Source organism: Salminus brasiliensis, chromosome 5 (assembly GCF_030463535.1).
Source record: "Salminus brasiliensis chromosome 5, fSalBra1.hap2, whole genome shotgun sequence".
NCBI lineage: Eukaryota > Metazoa > Chordata > Actinopteri > Characiformes > Bryconidae > Salminus > Salminus brasiliensis.
Genome location: NC_132882.1, coordinates 22,480,254 through 22,506,938, shown reverse-complemented (window position 1 = coordinate 22,506,938; position 26,685 = coordinate 22,480,254). Strand labels below are relative to the sequence as shown.

Below are 26,685 nucleotides of genomic sequence, written 5' to 3'. Positions count from 1 at the left end.
ATTGCTTGCCTTTTTGAGTTGGGCAGAAGCTTTGACATTGTTTGCTTGATGGTCCTCTGATTCGCAACAATAAAAAACGGTCTGCCAACCAGAAGACCATCGAGCAAGTGATGTCAAAGCTTCCACCCAACTCGGAAGCGGTGACGCGTATTACAAATTCTATTGCAGTTTTTACTGCCGAAGATTTGCATCTGTATGGAAGCCTGTATGTAACTTCTTTCAACCAGTGTGCTGGTTGGATTTCCTGTTGTGTGCATGCCACAGACTGTCTGGACACTGCATTTCCACACTTTCCACAACTTCCAAGTTCTACCTTTTGGGTTCTGGTAACATTTAGAAGATGCATATAAGAATCAACCTTTTACATCATCCACACTACGCAGCCATTCCTGTGTTCAAGACCAGATTATATCTTGAGACATCATCAAAGAATCATCTTCTCATACAACAAGCTAGCAACTTGACAATATTCAGATAAATAAACAAGAAACACCAGTGTTCTCACTCCCTCTCTCTCTCACTCCCTCTCTCTTTCTCTTTCTCTCTCTTGCCTAAGTGCATCCAAGAGGTTTCACTTAGTGGTGGCAAAAGAGCAACACTTGCTATTTGTTTTGGATAGGACATCCCAGCACTGTAAGAAGCATATTAGCTGTCTGTTAAAGATGTATCTGTGCTGGCATTACAAAACAAGTACGCTTGACAGAAGGATGCACCAGAACGGATTTGATTTTTTCTTGCCCAATCCAAACATGAGCTGAAGGAGGAAGAGAACACTGTTATTCTGTCAGGGCCGTTAAGATCTTCACTGCTGGCATAAACCAGGGAATGCCAGGCAAGGACCGTGTGTGCATATAAAACAGATCTTCTTGAGGGCTGTGTTCTCTGTCATGGTAGGGCAGGCCATGCCCCGCCCCCACGTCATGACAGATTAAAAGGTAATTACTCCTCTGTGGGCATCACTTCACCATGGCCTCCCATATGGTTCCCAGAGTGGCCTGGCCTGAGCATTAGAGAGCATTAGAATTCTCCTTGGTGGTAGACTTGTCTATCCATCGTCACTAATGCTCAGACAGCCTGGCGGTGGCTAGAGCAGCAGGACCAGCAGCAACAGCAACAGCCTCTATGCCAGGTGTGGAGGCCCCAGCAGCCCTCACTCTGTCCACACATACTGCAAACCAGCTGTCTGTCAGCACTCAGTCCTGTTCATTGGACTGTGAGTCATAATGAAGACATTAGACCCATTGCTGTTGCTGGTCATGTTGGTGTTGGTAAGACCATAATGGCAAGTAGGAAAGGACTACGCACAGGAGACAGATTGAAAAGTTTCAGTTGTTACACAAAATGGTCCTAGGATGTTATGTGGAGGTTCATTTAAGGAACTTTAAGGGGCTTTTATGAATTTGAAAGCAACATTCTCTAAACAGCAAGGATAGCTTAATTTTCCACTATGGATCAGTGCAATGCTAGCCAATTGTGGGTAACTGTTCACATAGCACACCTGGAGACTTATATTCTGCTGTCTAGTGACAATGTGTAAGCAGCAGAAAGATACCCTTCTAGGTGTGCAGCATCATGTGATAACCTAGACTAGCTAGCAAGGGTATTGATGATGACTACATTGGGGGGAAAAAACTTTATTCTATGAATACAATCTAGCTATTTATTCAGCTAGGCAAATATGTGAAATCATATTCATTTAAGTGCAAGATCTTCTCAAGTGATGTGTGGCGTATGGCTTTTATAAACACTGTGGCCAAAGGGCTAGAGAAGTGGGCTTGGGATCGGAAGGTCGCCTGTTAAAATCCTCTGGTCCAGCAGGAAGTGGGGGTGAGGAGAATGAGGGAACAGTCCTTTCTCCTACTTCAACATTTATGGCTATGGTTCTCTTGAGCAAGTCATCTAACCCCCAACTGCTCCCTAGGCAATGAGGTGGCTGTCTACTCCAAGTGTGTGGTGTGTGCTCACTGCCCAGATGTGTTAATGTGGAGACCAATGCTGTGTGCCACTCATCTCGGAAGTTGGAGGTCGGAGCTGGGAATGATTTCACATCCTAGTCGACCGTGTTCTGGTTAAACATTTTGATAATTCTACACTATTTCAAAACATCTCATCAAGGATGACCTTAATCTTCATCAATTCACTGAGCTGCTAACAGTGTCCAGGCTAACTCTTTTTCTAAAGATTGTTATTATCATTACTGCATCTGGGGGGAAAATAAAAAATGTAAGAAGTATAGACTGCCAGTTTGATCACCCCCCCCAGACCCCACTATTAGAACAATGGCCTTTTTGGAGTCAAAAGTGGTTTTACAGAGGCATTGCATACAAACCCCCTTTGGCACCTTCTAAAAGTACACAGCAATATGAAATCAGTGGCTCTACACCAGGTTCTAGCCTAAGGCAGAGGTACACAGTCCAGAGACCAAATCATTAGTTGAATAATTGCATGTCTCCTTCTCTCACGTCCTGCATATCACATCACTGCCTTCGTGCTTTAGTCTTCCCAAAAGAGTGCTATTTTTCCCCCAACTAAGCTCCATATTAATGCTCACACATGCACAATTACGTCTGTCTTCATCTTGCTATTTTCCGCCGTCTGAGAATGTAAAAGCTGCTTTGCTGGCATCAGCAAAATTAGCCAATGAAGTTCAATAGCGTGTTTGTGTATAACCTCAATTGCTCTAAATCCAGCATCGGGGAATTAATGCTAGATTAAGTAGGCATTTTGAGGCAGTAAAGTGCTAAGTTGTTTGCACAATAGTTAATATTACTGACTTGCAATAACCTGCTGTCAGGACAGGGGAGGTGGACACGGGTTTTTTGCAGCACCAAGGAAAACTCCAGATCTGTGAGGCGGTCAGAGGATTTGTGTGTAGAGTGAGCGGGCTAAGAGGTAGGACTGGAAGCATCACTCACTTACTGGAAGAGTAGTAAAAGTGCTGATGGGACAGCCTGTAAAGGTACAGTCATGAAGACATGGTTCTCTTCTCCTCTCTTCTCTTCTCTTCTCCTCAGTGAGAAATTTGATGACAGGGGCAGAGGGAGGTGCAGAATGGAGCTCAGCAGGCGTTTCATTTTCGCGAGCAGTGGAGCGGCTATTAATAAACAGTGTTTATGGGCCACGCAGTAGCCCACCCCAGGGAGTCCCACCACAAACTGCCAGAAAGAGGCTGACATGCCTGCGGGGAAGCGTCGGCCCGGCAACCGACTCCCAAGCTCCGACTCAGAGCAGCCAAGCAAGGCTGATTTTCTATGCCGGGTGGCTCCGATAGAATCCAAACTGTAGATTCTTCTAACATCATCAGATTACTTAACTTCTCACCAAGACATAGAGTTGCATGTATTATTCCCCAATTAGCGTGTGTGTGTCAGGTCAAAGAGATGGTCAGGTCAAGGCTGGACATCTTTAAAACCTGTAAATGATGTGTAGTGTTATTTAAGCTGAGAGTAATAAAAGCTGGAGGATCCGATAAACAATGCCAGAAATAGTGGACCTACTGCTTTTTCCCCCTCTCTGATTTCCTGTATCTACTTAATCCATAGCTTTCTAGAAGGTCTGCTGTTATGTAACTCAATCCTTATTCTAAAGGCCTAGTGTCTAGTGTCTCTTGTTAGGCGTATTATAGTACAAGCGATCTTATTTCAGTGCTTGGCTCCTCCGTCTCCTCCTGCTTCCTCTCTGCACCATGTAGTGTCGTCTGCTTGGCACTGTGGCACATGTGGACTTGCATACACTTGCATATATGTTTATGGTCTGGTCCTAACCCTATTTATGTCTCTGCATGTAATTTGTTGTATAGCTAAGTAAAGCTGTCGTATTACATAGCATTCTGGGACTTATTTCACAAAGTCTCTGGAATCCAGTGTAATTTAAGAGGTCAGTTGGGAGGAACACTATCCAAGGCCGCAGCTTTAACAAAGTCTCTAGACAAACACTCTGAGTTTCATTCAATGGCGGTGGCCATTTCCTGGTCATCTGCACATGTCATTTCTCTAACTGTGTCTGGCTGTCTTTGGAGTGTCACTGGCCATGCAAAATGTTTGCTACTACTTAGGACTGAACTCTATTGAACTGAATTCACACTAGCAAATGTGACCATAAAAGTAATTTTGCTATTTGTTACTGGATCCATTCTATACAATGGCACACTTGAAAATCATGACTAAATTAACTCAAAAATGGCTAAATTACTTTTGCTAAATGCCTACGAACTATAATTCGCTCTATTTAATAGTAGATTTTGTTTAGAGGCCAATTTGCAGCCAATCAGCTGCAGCCATCTATGAATGTAAACTGCTACTACTCATGGAATCATGTAAACAGATACTCAAATACGAATTACATTAAAATGTTAATGATGGGCATCTTGCCAGTGAGCACCGACATGTGACATCCATGGCTGTCCAGTTTCGGGTGAGCCTGGCCTGACTTTAATTGACCTATAAAAATTTCTGTTATGCTATTTCCATTTCTCACCAAAACATGGACGCCAGTAAATCAGGTAACATGTCTAGAGGTCTTACAGACACCATCTTATTCACATTGTTTTGCTCACCGAATAAGATGATGTAACAAAGTTGAGGCCTGCTGACAATGACCATCAAGTTGGACGATGTGCAAATCTACAAATCCTGTGGCCTCAACAGGAGGTTCTTTAATACAGATTTACATACACACTGTCTCTGACTCACATTAGCCCTATCAGCAGGGAGGAACTTTCCATTAGCTGAGCTGACAAGTGTGTTCTAAAGGGCTAGAAAAGAAATGGCTCCACAGTGCATTCAATTAAAACTTTAACAATGGCCCCCAATTATTAACTTCATACTAGATAATTGATGCCAGTAGCTATGCATCACAATGCCAGCTTTTAATTAAAGAGGACTATAAAATATTTTTGGGAAAGGTCAAGCAAGAAAAACTAAATTAGGGAAAATTCTCAGGCTGAGCCAGCACAGGGTACAGGAGGGACATGTGCCAGATAATCAGGCCAGGGTTTCTAACCCTGAAATCTCCCTGTCCACTGCTGTAAGAGGAAAGAGCACCACAGCCTATCTCAGATTTATTCATCTCCATTCTCTGTTGTAGAGATCCAAGTACATTTAAAAATGTTTTCATCTATTTTAAGTGTATAGATTCCAGTTTGTACAAAATGCCCAATCCATCCATTCAACTAAATGTATGTAAAAAAAAAACACACTGTGAATGATTGAATGATTATTCTGACTAATGAGAATGAAATAATAGGTTGTAATGAATTTATTTTGTTCTGTAATTCGCTTCTCAATATTTTCTCTTTGGCTGCAGTGAAACTGATGAACCTCAAAAATTCAAGACATTAATGGAGACGACTGGTCTCAAGAGAGGAAATAACTGAGCAAATATGGATATTTGAGCAAAGATCCACCAGCCAGGCAGTCCATGGTCTTTCACTTCTGGACTCTTGAACTGCTGACGTTTCAATAAACATAAAGTCAGAAACACACACAAAGCACTGAAAGTGGAAATTTCTGAATGAAAATAGCTAGGGTTACAGGATGTGTTATCCTATGCTAACCCTAAATTGAAATTACATGTGCATTTAGTGTGGCAGTATCATAACTCAAAGACCACGGGAGATATAAATGTATTCAGGTGAGCAGGACTGAAAATACAGAGGGGAAAAAACATCCAAATTAATGTCTTGCCTGATAAGCCCCCCACGAATAAGGCAATTATTTTCATTAGCAAGTTTGGCCCACCTGTCCAAAACTAAACACTTTATGAAAAACGTTTCTTGGGCTGTGTTTATAGTGAAAATATTTTCCTCCAGATTGGCGTTCTCTATTAATGGTCAAACTACATGCAGCACGTACCGCAAATAAGTCTTGAATAGAAGAGAGGAAACAGAGGGTGCCATTGAGGAAACCTGCACTTCATACACTGAGCAATTCCACCAAGAAGAGAGAGGAAAAGGCAAGAAAAAATATACTCTGGCAGACCCGAGCAAGCTGGCTAAAGTGAGCATGGAAAAACATTAATGTTTCATGCATGAAAATATACCAGCGGGCAGGTCTAATCCAAATACAGGATTTGAGGTTAGACAGGACAGTGCAGAGCAGAAAAACACAGATTTCGATGAAACAGGTGAGTGTGGAAGGAGGCAGCTCCAGTGCTGCTCAGACTTCTCTTTTGCAAGACCCTTAACAGGCCTCTGACTGTGAGGCACAACGAAAGACAGGTCCTCTGCATGGAGCTTTACTGAATACGAGGCCGTGTTGTGTTGTACACCACCTCACCTCTCCTGCAGTGTCGCATGGGCATTTTGCATCTCCTGGACTCAGCGATCGTGGGGCATGGTATTGTATCCTTCGGTGGCTTCTTCACAATATGCCTGGTGCGGGTCTCCAAGCCCCATTTAAAGCCACATGTTTTGTTTCTCCTGGTGCACGTTCCCCACTCGCTCCACTGGCCCACCTCACAGCCCTCTGAAAGAAGGTGCAACAGTCATTACTATGTATCAGATACATATAGCAGGTATTACAACGCCATGCAACACTTTAATTTATTTATACTGTATGTCCAGATGTTTGTGGACAGCCCTTATAATGAATGCATCCAGCTACTTTAAGTTGCACTTATTGCTGACACAAATGTGCAAATGCAAACAAACAGCTTGCCAGAGACTCTCTGCCAATAGAATATGACTCTATGGAACGAATTAATATGACCATATTGGCACCATGCCTGATGTTATTCGTGGGCTAGAGGGGTCTAAAGCTTCCCAGCATTGGGCTGTGTTCTCTAGGATGATGGTGCTCGATATTTCTGGGACGAGCTAGGGACTTGGGGATGAGGTGGGGTGGTGATCATCCAACATCCTGACCTCACTAACTTTCATATTGCTGAACACAATCAAATCCTCACTGCACAGCTCCACAATCTAGTAGAAAGCCCTTCCTAGACAGTAGAGGCAGTTTCTCCTACAGATTTGGGAAGAAACTATGAATGAGCAGGTGTCCCTATACTTTTGTCCATACCGTGTTTAAGGGTAGTGAAAACAAAATTCTTTAGAAGTGTTACTAAGAGCCCAAATCAAATCAGACTCTTGTGACGCCAGGCTCCTGCACTCTCTACTCTTTCTGCAGCTAATCTGCACACAAGCTTGGAAGCTTATCTTACCTCCACACTCCATGCTGTCCTCCAGAGGCGCAAACCCTTCAGGACACTTCTCGAAGCAGCGGGTTTTGTGCAAGTAAAAGCCCGGCTTGCACTTTGTGCAGTGCTCTTTACTGAAGCAGGTCTCACAGTTGTCTATCCTGCACCCTGCAGAATGACAAGAAAGAGCGAAAGGGAAAAATATGGATGAGCACATGAATCACAAGCTACTCATCTGGAACTGATCTAGGTTAAGAGAGGCATGTGTAATGATAATGGGTAAAAAAGATGCTCACAAATGTCTGCTCAGAGAAGTGGTTTCCCCTGACAGAGGTTTTCTGGTGAGGGAATGTGAGTATGTGTGTGCTGCTGGGACTGCACAAACCCTCACTGCTTGGGGTCAAGAGTAAATAGCTCCTTGTGACCCCTTTTAGCACGGGGAGGAAAGCAGTACACCACCAGGAGATCCCATCCATTTGAACTCTTTTACATGAGCTTGACGGCATATGTCAGGTGCTATTTACATTTTCATAGTAGGTACCAATAATATGATTAATGAGTTTTAGGATTAATAACTGAAATATAACCCTAGTGCTCAAGGGTTTAAGATCATTTGATGGCAGTAAACAATGCAAGCTACAAATTGGTGCATCATAAAATTCCCCTCACAGTCCTTAAATCTGGCTCTTGTTTGAGGTCTTTCTTTGGAAAGGGAGGCGAGGTGCAAACATTTGGAAGCCCCTGTCAAAGGCCGGTCAGTGAACTCCACGCCACACTCCTCCTCCCACGCCCCACCCTGCCGCAGCTTATCAAACGCAGTGCTGTGCACCAGCATGCCACGAGCCCTGACTCTGCAAATAGCCTGTGAGACTCAACCAAATTACACGAGCCACACCAACAGGGCGACGCACTGGGTTCTGTGATTAAAAGGAGTCCCCTAGAGTTGCCTAATTTATGACGCTCCTTAGAAGCTCTGTGAGAGGCTGATCATCCGATAGGGATTTGGGTTTCACATTACGGCCAGTTCAGGCCATATTCATATCATCTGTGGCATCTGCTGTGCTTGCCATTTACTATGTGTTCGTCTGCTGTTTGCAGGTGAATACAGATGTTCCAATGCTAGTCTTGAAATAGGAGTGGGTAATGAGGACGGTTGTGAGTGTATTTCCCAGGACTGGCATCAATGACTGAGGTGCCCTTGAGCAAGCCAAAACCCTACCAAACCCCTCCCTAGGTGCTGAGTTGGCTGCCCACCACTCTGGGTGTGAGTTCTTACTGCCCTGTTGTTGACTCTGACTATCAATAAAAAGCAACTCCTGTTCAATATATCCATATACATGTTTATTTAAACTTGTGGACCAAACAAAATTTACAAATGTCTGCTGCCTGTAACCTACTGTACTCACCTTCACAATCCTAAATGACACTCTTCTACAGCTGAGCAACCCAGGTCCTTAGCTGCATTAGTCAGCAAAATTGGAATCCCTATCTATCTCACTTTAAACCTTAGAACCAAGCTTTCTGCCCTCTCAGCCTCTGTCCAACCAGTCTAAACAACCTCACCACACACTCACTCTCTCCCTCTTTCTCACATACACACACACTCACAACAGCATTCACAACAGTCTGAAAGGATTCCTCTTCTCCTATGCAAATCAGTGGTTTCCTTGCTTGGCATTTCACTAACCCTGGCAACAATGCTCATAACCTCCAATATGATCATGTAACCATCACACACTTCCACCTGTGGAGTACGAAACCAAAAATAAGCAGAATGTGTGTGGCAAAAGCAATGTCCAGTAGGGGCTGAATGCTGGCTTTAGAGAAGTTCTTTAATGGAATACTAGGAGCATTTAATGTGACACATTGCCAAGCCAAGCCCTGTCATACCTGGATGCCTCAAAGCTTCACTATGGGGCATGAATGCAAAACATGCAGTTCTAAGTAAACAAATCCTCTTTTCATTTCTTTGTCTCCAGCATGCCGTCTTCACACCGTCCCACCACCAGACACCACAATAGCCCAGTGCTGTTTGATAAACATGCGCTTTAGCTGGTCGAGTTACGCTGTGCTGTAGGGATCTTGGCGTGGAGGGAAGGGCCACACAGAGGGATGTGGTGCGCTTTTGTTTCGCAGCGTAATGAGAGCTCTGAGCAGCGAGATGTCCCTACACGTCCAGCGCATGACGGCGACCAACAGCTAATAAATCAGCCGTGTAACTGGAAAGCAGCTCCTCTCCCCTGGCCATTAAACGCCATCCCTGGCGAGCCTGTCATCACCTGAAAATCTTTTACTTGAAAGACAAGGGGGGGAAACAAAACAATCTGGCACACAGTTCAGACACCAGCTACTTCAGCAAAGTATTTATCAACAACAGCCCAGATGTTGAAATATTGAACATCACTAAAAGTAATATCAGGTCTCTAAAGGTTGTTTTTTCCCCCAAGTGGATGAGAAGACATCATTTAAATTCTAAATATTTTAGATAACGTTGATCATGCTAGGCGGTCATGTTAGTCCATCCATCCATCCATCTTCTTATCTGCTTCTTTCTTGTCAGGGTCATGGAGGGTCTAGAGCTTACCTAGCGCAAGGCAGGAATACCCCTGGACAGGGCACCCATCCATCACAGGGCAGTGTCATGTTAGTCATTCTCTTCATGTATCCTTAATTAGGAGCATAGCAGTCAAATGAAGCTGTTCAAGACCACTTTCACACACTGTTCTGCACCAAACGGTAAGAGTGTCTATCTGTGTTTTGAAGATCCTCATCTGGTCTTGATGACTGGCTCACACCACTTTGTCATTTATTCATAGCGTTTTCTTAAAATGACCTAAATAGTCTGCTTCCTATGCATTCTTCACTATTGCGCACATGCCTCTAAACACGTTTGGATTTTTCTTCTCCATACATTGCTCAACACAGTTCCACTGATTCTCAATAATGTCTTTAAATCTAGTGATTGTGCCTTTCATTGCATCACCAGAATATCCTCACTCCACAACCCATACTAGTGTGGTATCTGGCATTGTCTTTGCATATTCAGACACAGTTTTGAAGTGATCCACCAAAAACTATCCAAAGTATCCATTAATGACATGTTTTCCAGGAAATTGGAAAGATTGGTTACTTAGTACATTAAATACAGCAGTTCTCTTCTGGAGATGAAGATGCGTAGCACCAGTCATGTAATACGAGGGCTCTAATATCTTGCCAATAAGGGTGCTTCCAAAACACAGCCTCAAGAGTCCTACCATATTTGTACACATATGGCCTCAAAGTTGAAACGCAGCTTCTGCTTTAGAATGACTGTTAAATGATGGTAGTGATTATTCTCTGCTGTACAGGCGTTCAGGATACATAAGATTCCTCTTAGAAATCTGACTCCAAGGTCCTTTTGATGGTGGCAATCAGCTGCAGCATCACTGAGCACGGCGGTTCAGATAAGAGTGAATCATCATTGTCTTGTGGCCTCAGCATTGACCAGCCAGATGCCTTGGAGAAGGTTGTGTATTCCTGCAGGATTAACCTCTGTGCCACCTTTAAAGTCCAGCCTAGGTGCCTCTGGGAGACTAATGAGGAATAATGAGGTCATCCGATCTGGCACAGACACGTGGGAATCCGATGAAAGCCCAGTACTGCCAGTGTGCTGCTGCTTAAAGAGCTTTTATCTTTCCATCTGGACTTTAGCACAATTAGAGGAATTTGTGTGCGATTTCCTTTATAAGGATATGTAACGTATTCCTGTTTGTGACTGTAAATCCTGCTCATAAAAACAAGTTGACAAGAGACATACAGGTCAGCTCCTTGTAAAAAGTAGACAAAAAAAATACACAAAAAATTTAAGTTGGGCCACGAGTCATGGGGAGCTTTCAGCAGACGTCTGGTACAGCAGGGATGCCCATGCTCCAACCAGCTTGTAACCACTGTGCCGAGGTGGGGGGAAAAATCCAGCCACATTTTTCCATATTTCCTTTAGCGGGCCCAACTACTCTGACCTGCTTTTCTCGACAGACTCTGGTGAATGCATATCACACAGTCTGCTTGCTCACACCCAGCCATGTCATCTGGCAATGCTGAAGGGGTGTGCCAAGCCTTCTGGGGTTTTCCCTGGGGCTCTCACAGGGACACTGCTCATCATTCCAGTGAATGTCTCTGCAGAAGAGAGGCTTGTTGGTGTTCCCATCAGTCTCCAAGATGTGAGGAGAACAGAACAAATGACAAGCATTACAGTGTTCCTGGCCTTAACTTCATAAACAGAGAAGACCGGTCCATATGTTCTTCTTCTTCTTCTTCTTCTGGGCATGCTTAGACAGATCAGTTCCAGCCAGGATGGAGACAGATGAGCACACTAGATATTCTTGAAGAGCATACCAAACCATATATATATATATATATATATATATTTTTTTTTTTTTTGTATCAGGTATAGGTGCTCTCGTACTGTCTGCCACAGCCTGAACTTGTACTATGCTCTATACAGTTATCCAAGCCAAAGGCAGCCACTCTTCTACAGGTCCCAAATTACATCACTGTGAATGGAACAGCCCATTCATAACCACAGGGTAAAGGGCTCTGGCAGCTTTAGATGGGCATTTTGTGGGATTATGTGCTGATTCCTTTATGGATTTTGGGTACCACAATGGGCACTGGGCATTTTGCAAGACTTTCTTCCAGTCATTTCCAAAATGGCCCTCAAAAAAAAAAGTTTAGGACAGGACAGGGATAGAGGATGGAGCCAGTCCAAATGTCTGCATTCCCCATTACAAACACTGAGAAAGTGGCAAGAATTACAACAATGGTATTTGCTAACAGCTTTTACAATGCAAGAGGCAATAAAAAGAAGTAAAACATGGGATGAAAAAATTACTCTTGACAAGGGGACTCTCATGTGGCACATATGCTAGTTCTGGACGAGCTGTGATATTTGAACCGCTTCCAGGATATTGCCAATCAAAAGCTTCCCTCAAAAAGCTTTCCATGCTGTGAAGGAAGCAAGAGTGGACTTTGCTGAATATATAGAGACAAAATGTTCCACAGTGAGAATAGAGGTTGTCAGTGTAAAAGGCTTGTAATGTCTTAATTTACAAATCTAGCTTGGCCTATCATTGAGTGTATCAAATAATTTGTTTATTTGAGTAGAAATGTGGTGATTTACATTTCTACTTTCTAGTTAAGCTAACTTAGTCTGTCTTGAGTTGAAAGACCTAAGACCACATATCTGGAAGGCCTAATATTAAAGTGCTGCAATTCTGCAAAACAAATACTGTCCTTCTCTTTGGGAATAAAGTCAACTGTTCGTCCTGAACAAACATCACCATCAGCCGACAGCAGCACTCTGCTTGTGAGCTGTAGGACGTACTTCAATTTGACTAGTTTGGCTCAAGAGGACCCAAAAGCGTTCTGCCTGTATAACAGATGTATGAATCAGATTTCAGAGAATGTTTGAATGTTGAATGGTTCACGACCTGCAGCGAGAAGCAAATATTCCAACCATAAGCTGATGTTTATGATTACATTATTCACTGACCCTTCACTCTATGTTTCTTTTCTTCAAAGTGCTGCCTAGAAATGGGTGAGATGAAGCAAACCAGCTTTCCTATGTGCCCCCAACCCCCCCACCCCAACCGTCCACATTTTTGCTTATTCCCAACTCAGGTGTGTTAGGAGCTGGGACACAGAAAAATATAGATGGTCTGGGAGAACCCCAGGACTGTTGTGGGAAGCAGTGAACTAGACTGATGAGCTGATAAGTGTCTGGATGACTGCTGTTAACATTTTTTGCTGGTATCTGACTCTGTATTCACTGCTGTTAGGGACCGATCCCCAGTGCTAAAGGAGACTTTAAGCAATCAAAAGTGGTTCTTTAATACCTTGGCTTCAAATAACCCTAAGAGTGTCCTTGTCTTTGTACACCAAAGCAAACCAGGCCTAACCTACAATGTTGCCATCAATATTTATATTAAGCTACGATAAGTTTAGGGTATAGTTTAAAGCTGGGCTTATTTCATACAAGATGTTACATGTACATAATACATATCCAACAAAATATATATAAACTGAAATCTGTGCACATGGGTGACCCAGTGTTTGTTAAAACACAGTTAAAATGTGAAGGAAGTCATTTTGGGAGGACATGGAGAAAAAAGGGAGGCTTTGAGATCGATGAGTGGAGGGCTTCTACTTGACAAGGCTGTGGAAAAACTGATGGTACCAGCTAACTGTTTTTTCTTGTTCCCTCTGAGCCCCTTTTTTAAACTTTTATCTCTCCCTCTCTATCCCCGTCTAGAGCTCCATCTATTCATCTGGATAGCTTCAGAGTCAGCCTATAGTCCCCTCGCTTTAGCCCATATCTTCCCACATAAGGAGAAAGAGAGTGGCTGGAAGAACCTGCTCCCGCTCTCCCCTCGTGGGTGAAGCTTGCGCTTGTGGAGAAGGGTCATCGAGATGACGCTTGCCAGAGAACGCTCACAGAGCATTCGATCTGGTGGATATGTACTTGGGTCGGTTTCAAAGCACAGCCTGGCCCTCTGGGTCCTAGGAAAGAGCCGCTGACAGAGTGTGAACCTGCCGTTCCTTTGCTGTTGTTTTTGCTCGAGCCTGGCAGTCTGCAAAGCATTTTTCAATGAGATAATATCACACAGACACACTCAAGTGTAATAATAAGCAGCTGCTCCCTGAGTGAATTCAGGGGCTGTTTTTTTTTGTTGTTTTTTTTTTTTTTAACGTAACCAAGCCTAAGTATTCCAGAGTTTTGAATAGGCAAGGCCGATCTACCAAGGCCAATCTATGCTCAGCCAACATAGGAGAGACAGCTTGTAGTGGTTGCTTTGTGTCATTCTCAAAATCGCTTCCAGTGGCCCAACAATTAGCTTTTTTTTTTTTCGCTAGCCCTGATAGAACATCCCATTACGGCTGACAGACATGAACGGCTTAGCTAAGATGACAGAAAGAGCGTAACTTAAGGAGGAGGGTCAAATGCGAAGCTGGATTATGAAGTCATGACTGAAATTGCGATCACATCAAAGTGGGCTTTGTGCTGAGATCTGATGGTACGTGACAATGTGAGGTTTTGTTCTGGGAGAAGTTCTCTCCAAAAGGAACCCAGATTAACTTGCAACACATCAGTTTAGTTTAAAGTCAGAATTCACAGAGGACAAGGAAGGGGCGGAAGATTCAGGGGGAAAAAGGGGATAGCAATCTGTCATAGAACAAAGCGCCTTTTGCCCCGACAGCCATCGATTGCTTGAGGCTCCTCCACATGCAACCTCTATTGTGGGGATTGTTCACGCGTGTACATGTAACAGGGTTACAGGCTATTCCACAAGGTGAGCAACCTCAATTCATGCCCCTAGCTTACAACCACAGAATTATCCTAGTCATATTTCCCGTCTACTTTTCAGCATTTGCTAAAATTCGAGGGAAAAAACTCTTGTACTGGGGCAGGGAAGTGACTGTTTTTCGCTGGGGTGTCTGCAGTGTGTCTGGGTTATTGGGCCTGGAGGTCCTGACACACTCCTATGGGGCCCCGTTTCAGCCATGTCTGTCAGGAGCTTGGCTCACACAGCCCACTGGGTTCAAGTTCTTTTCTATTTTCACATGACAGACCAAGCCAACACCTCAGGCTTTATTCTAAACCTACAAAGCTCAGAGTGTCTCTGGCCAGATACAAATGTTACATTAAGGTTCTGATACTGGACAATGGGTGGAAAGGAGGGGGATCCACTTTGTTAAATATTTTTTTTCTGTATTACTTCAACAGAGGGACTTTTGTTATCTTCAGAGCACATAATCACATAATCAGAGCATAATTGAAAGAGTGTGTTAACAAAGGTGTTATCTGCTTCAACTTAAGAAACCAAAACAATCTGGAGGCACGTAATGTCACACAGGCTTTAAAGCTGGTGTACTTGTCGTGTTCAGTAATTGAAAATATAAAAAGAGCAAAGAAAATGAATCAGTAATTTAATGTTGCCATTCTCTGAAGCCATAACAAATTTTAATAGGATCAAGTTCAAACGTAACCTGCCTCAGTATCAGTATTAACACAGGCCTGTATGTAGGCCTGTATGTAGGCCTGACGTCCATGTAGTTGGATTTTTAAGAATTCAAATATCAAAATTGATTCATGATCAGCAGCCTTAGTTTGATAAATTTGACAAACATAGTCGATCAATTTTATGTTAACTGTATACTTACAAAAAGGGTTCTCTGAGCAAAAGTGTACACTATGTGAAGGTTTAAAGGGCCTTTACATAATGTGAAGGTTCTATATGGGGGTCTTCATTTGTGGTCCAGCACAATTTTGTGATTTCTCAGCTCAAACACAGTTTCTAGAAAATAACTGCACAAAATAAGTGCAGTTAACAAGACTAAGAGGGAAGAACACTGTTCTACACTAAGGCTTCTTCTAACCTACACATCATATGAACTCATACATCTATCTCATTTACTAAAATCCATTGAGAGTTTTTTTTTTTTTTTTTGGACCCAAAAGAAGTTACTCTATACTCAAAGTGTAGTGATCATATCAGCTCAACTCCACAGCAGAATGAGCTGCTCCTTTAAGGAAAGGACTAGATTCAAAGTGAAGTTACTTGCTTTTAGTGAATCATACAGAATAACCACCCAGGGACGACTCTAAATGTTATGAATGGATATTGGAACGCTACATTGTCACTCAATCACTTCCATCTGTATGTGGAACCAATCGGATTCCACTCCACTTGACTCTGCAGCAAACTGCATTGGATCCAGATGTCTTTAAGGATCTCATGATGTCTGGACATAAAACAAAAATCGAATGGTGCTTTTCATTTGTTTTAGTTGCTGCACAAATAGACAATCAATTGCACTTTTGTATTTGGTAACGTAAGTAGTGCTTGGAAAACCTCTCCTGAAGTGCATTTGGCAAAGCTCTGCCTGCAGGCTCCCCTAGCCATAGATTGTTTAGTGACATTTATTTTGATGGTTTTTAACCCTTTAAAGCATCAAATAACTGCCAGAAAACTCTTTAAAAAGAGAGTGGGACTTTTATTTGTATCATATTTGATACAGCCTAAATTTATTAGTATCATTATTATTTAAAATAAACAAAATATAGAACACAAAACTGTTTGACCCCTTATACTCTGAGTTGCCTCTTACATCGTAAATCTGTATGTATTTTTCTGGTGCATGCAGTGCATTGATAATCCAAACATTAATTATTAATGTTTAACTAACATGAATTAACTAACATGAGAAAACATTAATCTGATTTTATTTTATTGTAATTAATTCATTTATTTAATAATTATTTCAGAGAACTACTTCTTTAATTATCACAGGTAATCTTAAGAATTCAAATATGTATCAAACATGATACCTTTGGCTTTAAAAGGTCAAATCATTGTTGCTGCAATCCATCAGATGCAGTCCAATCTATATGACTCTGAAAGATCATCTGGGATCTTCTGAGCATCTCTGAGAGTCTCTGAGCAACAACACTCTTGTCACAGAGGAAGAAGAGACTTACTTGAACACATGTTGATCTCCGGGCCGCGGGTGCCGTAGTAGCCTGAGGGGCAGACTTGGAGACATTCTCCGTACTGCCGCATCCTCTCCCTCTTCAAGAATAGGAAAAGCCTGGACTGGCACGTCACACACCCGTTGTCCTTCGAACACACTGAACAGCCTTTGCAGGTTGGATAAACATAGCTAGCTGAAACACACGAGAGAACACACAATCGGTTATACAGGACAGCGATGCATTGGAGTATACTAAAAGCACATGTGGTGATATATATCCCTTACGTGGGAAGTGTATTTTTCAAATCTAATTTTCATCAGAAGTACCACGTGCAATTAAAGGAACGTGACACAGTGATGAATAGCTGAACTGATGTTAGTCGAAGGTCTCTCAGAGACTCATAAAAAAGTCTCAGTGAATGCAGAAATAGTCATTTTTATGTCTCTGGCTAACCCCTGGCCATATTTTGAGAAAAATCCATTTTGAATGTGAACAGTGCACTGATTTGATTCAGAGCTTGACTCCTGAATGTATCGTTGAGACAGCCGCTGAAAGCCCAAAACCGCAGTGACTACGAGCCGGATCGTGTTGCTGATGGAAGACAAAGGAGCCAGTAACAACCAGTCTGTTCCACAATGAACGTCTCCTAATGTAAACTCCTTAGTGTCCAGTTTACAGGAAAATGTCCTTGGGCGCACACAATAGCTGCAAACGAGAGACACCGCTATCGATTGGAGCCAAGTCTTAAATATCGCATGCCGAGATAGGGTAACAGGCCTAACTGGACGACCTACCACAAAGCTTCAGGAAATATCATGCTTGGAACTGTGGGAGAAAGAACAGAACAAGGTCTTGTGCTCAGCAGATCTTTTGAACCACTATTTTTAAAGATCTCAAAAAAATAAAATTTGGGGAAAAATTATGCAAGTGCATTTCTACCATACACAGATGATCACTGGTGGAAACACTAGAACTGAGAAACATACTTGCTGTATGAGAGGAGAGCTATTTGCCATACGGTTGACTTGTGTCTGCTGTGCACATTGGAAGCAGAGTTAAATGATGAATGTGAGGAAGCTCAGTAAAATAAAATGAATGTGCTATCTCAGTACATCAAGACCTCTACAAAGAGGTGCATACCATCACTTTATGGAGTGTCCTAGTGGAGTCTTTATGAGCTGATCCTAATGTGAGTGTCTGTGCCAAACTCTCAGCAATCTTCCTCCGGCCAGTCCTCAGTGTTCAAACTGTCCACCTTGCGTTGATTCATCCACAAGTGTATTAGAGCTTCACGATATATGAACTATATATACTGTACATAGTGTAATCATGCATATTGTGATATGCCTGGCGATACTTCATAAGTGATAATACTGTGATTTTTGTTAATTGTTTGTCACTCTGACAAATAAAAGAAGCCTTAAGCAATGTCATAGAAGAACCACTAATTATTCCATTAAGAACTATACTTGTAATGGAGATGCATGAGTGTAAATAACCTGTTAAAGGTCTAAAGAATCTTCACTTGATCTGTCTCTTTAATAAACATGGTTCTTCATGGTTCTTCAAGTCTGTCTTCCAGCCATGGCATGGCTTAAGGAACCATTTGAAGTACCTCTACTTTGAAGTTATCTAACTGGTCAGGATGCTCAATGCGCAGCAAATATGTGAGCACGTTTTCACGATGCCACAGCTCATTTCTGTGGTATCAGTAGGGTAAAGGCCAATACTGTGATTGTGATTAACAAACTATATGCTGCACTGCTTCCCTTAGCCCCCCAAAAGTAGTAAAATACGCATTCTGAACACAAAAATACTACAGGAGGAAATGTAACACAAATCATGCTATCAAACCATCACCATGCTGTGTGACTCTTTCCAGTTATACTATATATATATATATATATATATATATATATATATATATATATATATATATATATATAGTGGATATACAGTTGTCCAAAAAAAACAGTGGATCTCATTCTGTCGTTACATATTTTCTTAGAACAAAACCAATGTTTCAGTGTGCACCTCCAGGAAAGTTAAACCTAAGTAAATATCAAAGACAGCACGGCATCTCGAGTATGACATTGACCCCAGAGTAGATTATAAAAGTGTTTTTTACACAAGGTAATTGCAGGGTTGTTTCAATGATAACAGAAAAAAGATATATGTGCCTCATGTTCCGTTCTCACGGTTAAACACGGGACAAGGAATCGAATCGTACACATTTTTACCTAACCACATCGTACATACATATGGTATACAGTTTGGATGTGTTTATAGTAACCTGACATTCGCAGTAAATTGGCTAACCGTCCTCTTCCCTTCATACCTGATTGCTATCATAACATGGAGAACCAAGGAAACCAGGACTGACATAAGGTTAGAAGTTATTTATCTCTTTCCCAGTTTGTGGCCATGGTGCATTTGCTCAATGTACTGCTGGTGTGATAGTATTGTATACTTGTTCTGTTCTCCCCCCTGGTCATTTTTTAAACTTCATCCAGCAACCAGCTTGGTTGTCCAAAGGCCCCCATTCAACCAGCTTGGTTTTCAACAGGTTCTTCACGCTCAGATGAATGATTTTGCTCTTATAATGATGGATCCAAATGTACTTATAAATTTAACAAATCCCACATAACACCAGTAAATGTCAGAATATTGTCAGAGTAAGTGGGTTTTAAGGAAACAAAAATCTACTTAAGAATGTTTGGTGAATGAGGCCTATGGTTCTTTTTGGAAGCAGAAATTTGGCTTTGCTCAAATGATCGTTTGAAACACCTTTCCTCTGTAAGAGTGAATAACCAGTATGTGGTTGAGCAGCATACCCATTAGGACTAATTCCTTCACAGCACTGATTGTTATTAGCATGACTTGTCAGTCCATGCCCCTGCAGGGCTTGTTGCTCCTTGTGTAACATTCTAATTAGGCCTGTGTCAACAGCACGTACAGTAGAGACCTAGGTCTCCCCACATGCAGTCATTACAGATGGAAAACTGGAAAGCAAAGGCCCAGCTGATGGCTGAGAAGGCTTTCAGCTCTCGCCGTGATGAGAGTCTGGAGCAGGGACCCGTCTGAGCACCGCTTCCATGGCTCAAACCACAGGTATGTCAAATAGGAGGCGCAGATTCAATGCGTCTCAGGCAGGGGTGTCCAACTGCTGCCCTAGAGGACCCAGGGCTTCCACGTTTTATGGAAATCTTTTCCCCACTAACTGATTTATACCTGAGGCTGTGTGAGCTACAACCAGACTCTCTTAACCCACCTAGTATTTTCATCAGTCACTCAAGGGGATCGAGTTCAAGCTCTAAACCAGAAAATACGACTGCCTTCCAATCACACTGCCGAAGATGGCCTTTCATATTCAGCAGACAGAGTGACATAAGAGAGGAAACAGCTAAAAGAGCCTGCATCAGTAGCACCTACTTCATTCTCCACACTCAACCCATGTTAACATTTAGCTTGTGATAAATAGCAAGCTCAAGCTGAGCATGAGTCAACAGTGACTTGAAGCTCTTAGCGGACGAAGCCTGTGCATAGCCCCAGACGCTTATGTGAGACACCGTAACCAAACGAAACTGGGCAAACTGGTCTGCTTTCATATGTAAACAGACTCTCTGACCATGTTTTGAAGTCACAGTAGAATGCAACTGATCAAAGTGCACTGGTCTTAAGGAATTCCAGGGTTTGTGTAAATTACAGTGGATAAACCTAATTTGGCTGTAAAGAGTGTTTTTTGTTCCAAGAGGTCTGGTTGTGTGTGCTTTCAGACATGCACCACAGCATCTGCCGTATTAACTTGCTCATAACGAGTTATGATAGTTGCATGGGTGTATCATGAAAGTCTCCAGTTGAAACTCTTTTAACACCTTTCAGTCCCTCGGTTACCTGTAAGATTCATGTTTAATATTTCGTTTGCTATATTGTCTCTGTATATTGAACACAATGAAAAAAGACTTGCTATACAGAGTGCTATACTGAGTCACATACCAGGGCCCATTTTCCCTAACGAATGTATGTACTGCCATCACGGTTCAGTAAATCTTATCCATTAAACATTGACCAAAGCTGTGTTCAAAACTGTGCCCTATTCTCTATCCCCTACATGCAAAAATCCAGATCACTAGAGCTATATAACTATTATAGGGAACAGAATTCTACAAGGTAAAGAATTTTGGACATCTCAGTATATGTGTGACCACACTGCTGTGTGGCAGCAGTTTCTGTTGCCTAAGCAATCTGAATGTAGGTCTTATGGTTGTATAAATTATGGGTATTCCATGTACTGCACTGCATTAAGAGTGGCTGCACCATGCCCGAGAGTCATGACAAGTTCTGCTAATCAACGTGACAACATTTTATAACACAATCGATCAGCCAAAAAAATCTCTTCCCTGTTTGCCAGCTCGGAAGGAGCCTGTGGGGGCAAAGACCAAGTGTCTGGATTAACTGATTCAAGGTGGATGTCTTGATTTGCTTGGAGAGCGAGAGTGAAGATCATTATTCTTTTGAAGATGTTATTTCATTCTTAGCTGTGTTTTTATTTCTCTGCCGCATTCCCTCAATCTTTCTCTCCGGTTTTGGGATTTATAACTGCTGTCACACAGGCAATACTTACTTTCCTTTCATAACTAACAATAGTGCGCCTTGAAGCCCTGAAGGTATCACCGCACAGGAATACCAAACGCACTTTACAGAGGAGGCTAAAACATTAATCCAGACAAACCGAGTAGTCGTTTCGGTCTGCAGGGTCTCAGAGCAATGAGAAATGAAATCCAATTTGCATGGAGGTAAAATATCTGTCCAACACAATTCTGCATTAGCGTCATGCTGCCCCGTCGCAGTGGGGATGCTGTGGTTCGATCAGGTGAGTTCTACGTCTGTTCCCTCATTCATGCGAATCGCCAGCTTGTAGCGTGAGGGATGACAGCATGTTTGGACTGGGCTGTGTTCAATCAGCCCAAGGAGGTTTGTTTTGAACGTTGATCAAGAGCATTTAGAGTGCAAGTAAGATCCAGCTCGTCCCAGGTATGTTTAACGACTCCTAAACAAGCTTGGCGGGCCTCATTCCAAGCTGCCAAGGCCCAGGGTGGTGGTGGTGGTGGTTGTTGTTGGGATGGGGGGTTAAGGTCTGGCAGACCCCTTACACATTCTTATGGCTTCTTACAGACACCACTAACAAGTCTCCTCATACACAAACTCGTCTTAGGCACCTCTCCTTCATAGCACCATACTGTACTATGACTCATTAAAGGTTTCTACAAATTCAGAACCATAAAAGAAAGCTGCAATTGCAAGCCTTTGATTGCGAGCTGTGATTGCTCCCAGTGGAAATCACACACACAAAAGCAACGTACCCACATCACTGAGAGCAATTTTGTGTTCATCCAATTAGTGAGAGTTGTGTAAAAGACAGATGTGGTGTCATTAGAGCGAGCTGCCGAAAAGCACGCCTAAGCTGAGCCTGCTCCCACACCTCGGAAATCCTATCGGCCCGTGAGTGTTGGAGTGGCAGCCTGATGAATCACACATGCCTTTCTCATCTCCGTTACACTGGAGTCCTGCAGGAAGTACTGCTGACAAAGAGCACTGTCTACATAAGAGAGCATTCTCAACCTTGGTGAAGAACTCTTCTAGAAGTATGAGCTTCTCCAGGAGTTACTGCCTGGAGAACGTAAATCAAGACAACGCTTCCGCAGTTTTAAGTAAATATGTTGGAGCAAAGTGCAAGAAAAATGATAGTAAGCATGTGCCTACTAATGATTAACCAGATTAAATAACATTATAATCATGTGAATAAGTATTTCTATGTAAACAGCCAAATCAGTGGGTAAACCTCAGCCCTCAACAGCTAAGCCCACAGGCTTCTTATGAGGTCTCTGCTACCTTTGCCAACAGAACCATGTATGTGTTAAAATGTATAAACGCAGACTGAAGACCCACCTCTTCAGAGAGTACTTGGACGAATAGTTCTATGGTCGCCTTATTGTATTGTGTTTAGTAATGTCTAAGCTTGGAGGTATCTTTTGTATTATTAGTCTATTCTAACTAGCTAAGGCTTTTCTTGGGTAAATAAGAGCTGGATAAGAGCGTCTGCTAAATGCTGTAAATGTAAATGTAAATGTGTGACTACTACGAAGCATTAGAAACACACAAAAGAGCTCTTCAGAACAAATGTAGTCCCTGAAGTTGTCTACAGTCCTATAATTGATGTGCTCAACCATCAGGTTCACAAGATCTTTGCTGAAGCTCTGGACTGACGTCCAAAGCTGCCAAAAGCCATTGCCTCCTGAACTTTAAAAGAAATTGGGAGTCATGTCTTTGCAATTATACTTTCAGATGGCCCTACTAAAAGTTTGCCAGCGTCCTGACAGTTCTGCATTGTTCCACATTTCCAAAGATGATACTTGGAAAACTACTTCAAACCACCCACAATTAGATACATGTTATGGCTTTATTTGTTACGGTTATATGAAAGTCACACTTTGCTAAATATTAAAAAAGTGAGGGTAGAGGTGGTTGAGGGGGCAGGGCATGTTATGCTCCAAAAGCACATTTCTGTTCCAGTTTAGCAGAAAATATGTTGGCCCTCGCCTCTGACTACTTTACAGCTGGAAATAGTCGGATTTGGGGATTCAAGCCTTTTTCCCCCCAGTTTACTTTAACAGATTGTACTGTATGCATATGTTTACAATTTAGGGCAATCCTGGCGCTTATAATGATTTCGCCGCATGTGTCTGAGTAAACGCATTTGTTTTGCTGCCTTATTAGCTCAGCCAGAAATGCTCCTGTGCTGCAGGAGTAGCAGGCATGGCAGAGGCAGAGGGATTTGTACACTGAATCTCCATGCTTAAATCCATGGATTTGATCTATAAGCATGCCTCGCGAGAGCAGGTAGCTGGCAGAACAGAACAGTGCAAGCCTAAAGTCAGAGACTGGGGATTTTTCCCTAGAATGATATTTCTAACTATTTACTGTTTGAATTAGTCTGTAAAATTTGGTTTTAAAGGGATAATATCTCATTTCTAGCCAGGGGTCTAGCTGCAGTGTACATACTGTCAACTGCTTAACATAAACCTAAAAAGGACGGTTCCAATGCTGCAGCCGTAAACAACAGGACCAGAATGGAAGCAGTCGTTCTTCTTCAGAATGGTCCCATGATGCCCTGTTACGGTTAAGTGTTCATAAAACAGTGATAATATGATAAAATACATAAATGTTCCCAGGATATTTTTTTCATTACTGTCATACAAATACCTTGTATCTCCATGTTAGACCAATAGAAATTTCCAAAATAATGTATAAATATAAATATCCTTTCACATTGACTCTCATTGAAAGCTGAAAAGTTTTTTTTTTCCTTTTTCTGTGAAGTTTTATCATGAGGAGATAAACTTTGTATGTCCTCACCTGTGTGACTATATATAAAAGTAGTAAATAACAACAACGATAATTATCATCATAAACAATGCTTTCACAATTTAAGAGTAAATGTGAGGCTATGATAGTCAAGCACCTTCATGTACAAAGGTTATTTCAGGAACATATAAGTATTTTAAAATGATTTACAATTTAAATTTGACTGAGCCAATCAGAGCTATTTGGTTAATAAAATATCTTCCAAAATAAATAAATAAATAAATAAAGAATACCCCCAAAAACTATGTAGAGCATTACACCACACCCTCAAGTAGCTACCAAAACAATGCTAGGCCTTCATACAGAGCGGCTTGGATGAGCTCTTGTCGTTTCCTCCAAACACGCGAGAGCGTTTCATGTGTGCGCCGGAGAGAGAGCAAAAAGACGTGTGCAGGTGCTGTGAAGTTTAAGAGCCTCCTGGAGCAGTGGGTAGTGCAATCAGCAATTCGTCAAGAGGACCTTCCTCGCTGGAGGGGTGCGGCCAAGGAGACACAAACATATGTTTCGTATTTCTTACTTTGGGGGGTGTGTGTGTGTGTGTGGGGGGGGGGGGGGTTCAGACCTTTTCCACTTCTCAGATTTCCCTCTGGGCAATGAGGAAGGGTTATTCTCACTATTTAAGACAGCTAAACAGAAGAGAGTGATAGCTAGAAACATAGGAAGTGTATAAAGAGAGAGAAAAACAGGAGGAAGACTGAAGCGAGAGGCAGGAATAACAGTCAGAGGGAGCAGAAAAAAAGAGTGAGAGAAGAAGGCAGAAGTGGTGGGATGTGGAATGGCTCAAATTAGCACACCTGTTGGTGATTTATCACACATAAATCTCACACCTAATTTTCACACCTGTTACCTGATGTGCTGTAATTCACTCAGTTCACTCACGGATACTTCAGGTGTTGGCTGTATGCTGGGATTTCACATGACACACTCCAGTCTGGTCCACTTCTTTCCATCCATTCCCTCGGACCCCATCAGGATCTCATAACGCACCACCCAACTACACTCCACACATCACGCAAGCAGAAAGCTCTGATACTCTCAAGGTTAGATAAAACAAAACAGACATCAATACAGACACTTTCTCTTTAATCAGGCCTGAAATTTTGGTTCAAACCTCTACGTACCCCAAGAACATTCTGTTCAAGCCCAAACCACATCACCAACAACTGAATCTGATCCTGACCCAAACCTGATCACCACAAACCAGAGACCGAATCAATTTCTATTTTCCTAATGGTACCACATGCTACGTTACCTTGGTGACAATGTCCTAACAACAGCAGCCGCCTCACATTACTAATATTAGACAGTGCGTTATTATCAAATATCCAAGCTTAAGGTGAAATTACACAGGTCAGAGTCACGTGAAGCAGCACGGCATCTTTCAGACTTCTGCTTGCGGAATGTCATTGGATAGCTGAATGTGTTTGGGGGAGAACACTAACTGCTAATTCTGTTACATCAACTAACAGATGCCAGAGCTGGCTAGAATCACACTGGGTAATAGGGGGAGAGAGGACTATCCGACCCACCCACAGAGGGGGAGGCCACCTGTGCTCTTTTGGACTAGCCCTAACCCTAACAGTAGATTCCATTTACAGATCCTCTGGTTTGTCCTGAGCTGATGGTAGTCCCCTTTGTTTTTGAGGAAACAGATGATGAAGAGAGAAGACGGTAAAAGCCGGTCAAAGCCTAGCGTTAGCTTTTAACCTAGCACTGATCCCTGTCAGCTCTGGCAGCTTTCGCTTTGTAGCATGCTAAGTTTGAGATCCTCTTGTGTGGACACCGGCACAAGAGAAGCCGCAGTCACAAGGCCTGGTTTCCGCAACAGTGATTCATGGTCACAGTATGTCACTTCCATGTACCAAACTCTCACTATTCAACTATGCTAAGGAAAATACAGTGTGACATTCTAGGGGCCCCTTTAACCAACACAGTTATGTTACGTTTGTACAACAGGGCAGTGCATTCGCAATATGTTGGCTAAGTGTTGTCATTTGCATTCACATTCATATGTTGAGTGTGTTTCTGGCCTAAAGCAGGGGTAAACGTAGGCCAAAAATCCAATAAATTAGACAGTATGAAAAGTCTGAATATAAAATATGAAGCTGACCCAAGCCTGACAGATATTTGAGAAATGATTAAGGTTCCTCACATTCCCTTGTCTTTTTCATGCCTCCTTTGCCTCTGAGAAAACAAACAAAGCTGCATAGTCATACAAAATTAACCCTTTACTAAGACCCCTATGCACCTCCCAGCATAGCGTGGCTCAACCTTGCTGCAACAGACCTGCTCAGAAAAGAACCACAGGGTCAAAAGTGTGGGACACCACAGGGGTGCCCACAGTGAGTCACGCACACACTCTCACATATGGTCCTGGCCACTCTGCAAACTTCAAAAGCATACTAGTAGAGCCCAAGCCTGAGACTCTTATTTCACAAACATCGGCAGCAGTTACGTGAGACTCAGAGCACCTTACTCATTCTTCACACTGCTCACTGAAGAGACAGCTGTATGACAAGAAGCACAGAGCTTTAGACAGGTAACTTCACAGATAGGACACCCCCCCCCCCCCCCCCCCCGTCCTTCAAACCAGTTCAAAGAATGATGATAATGAC

General features: G+C 42.5%; 1 protein-coding gene across 3 annotated transcripts in view; it reads right to left on the bottom strand.

Annotated features, from left to right (window-relative positions):
- rspo2 (R-spondin 2) overlaps nt 1-26,685 on the bottom strand; it is a 62,387-nt gene that overhangs the window by 17,469 nt on the left and 18,233 nt on the right. For all 3 annotated transcript variants that reach the window (XM_072678848.1, XM_072678846.1, XM_072678847.1), the window contains 3 exons: nt 16,652-16,837; nt 7,159-7,302; nt 6,276-6,464 (listed from right to left, as the gene is read on the bottom strand). In XM_072678848.1, coding sequence (XP_072534949.1) covers nt 6,276-6,464; nt 7,159-7,302; nt 16,652-16,837 — 519 coding nt within the window. The remainder of the gene's footprint in view (nt 1-6,275; nt 6,465-7,158; nt 7,303-16,651; nt 16,838-26,685) is intronic.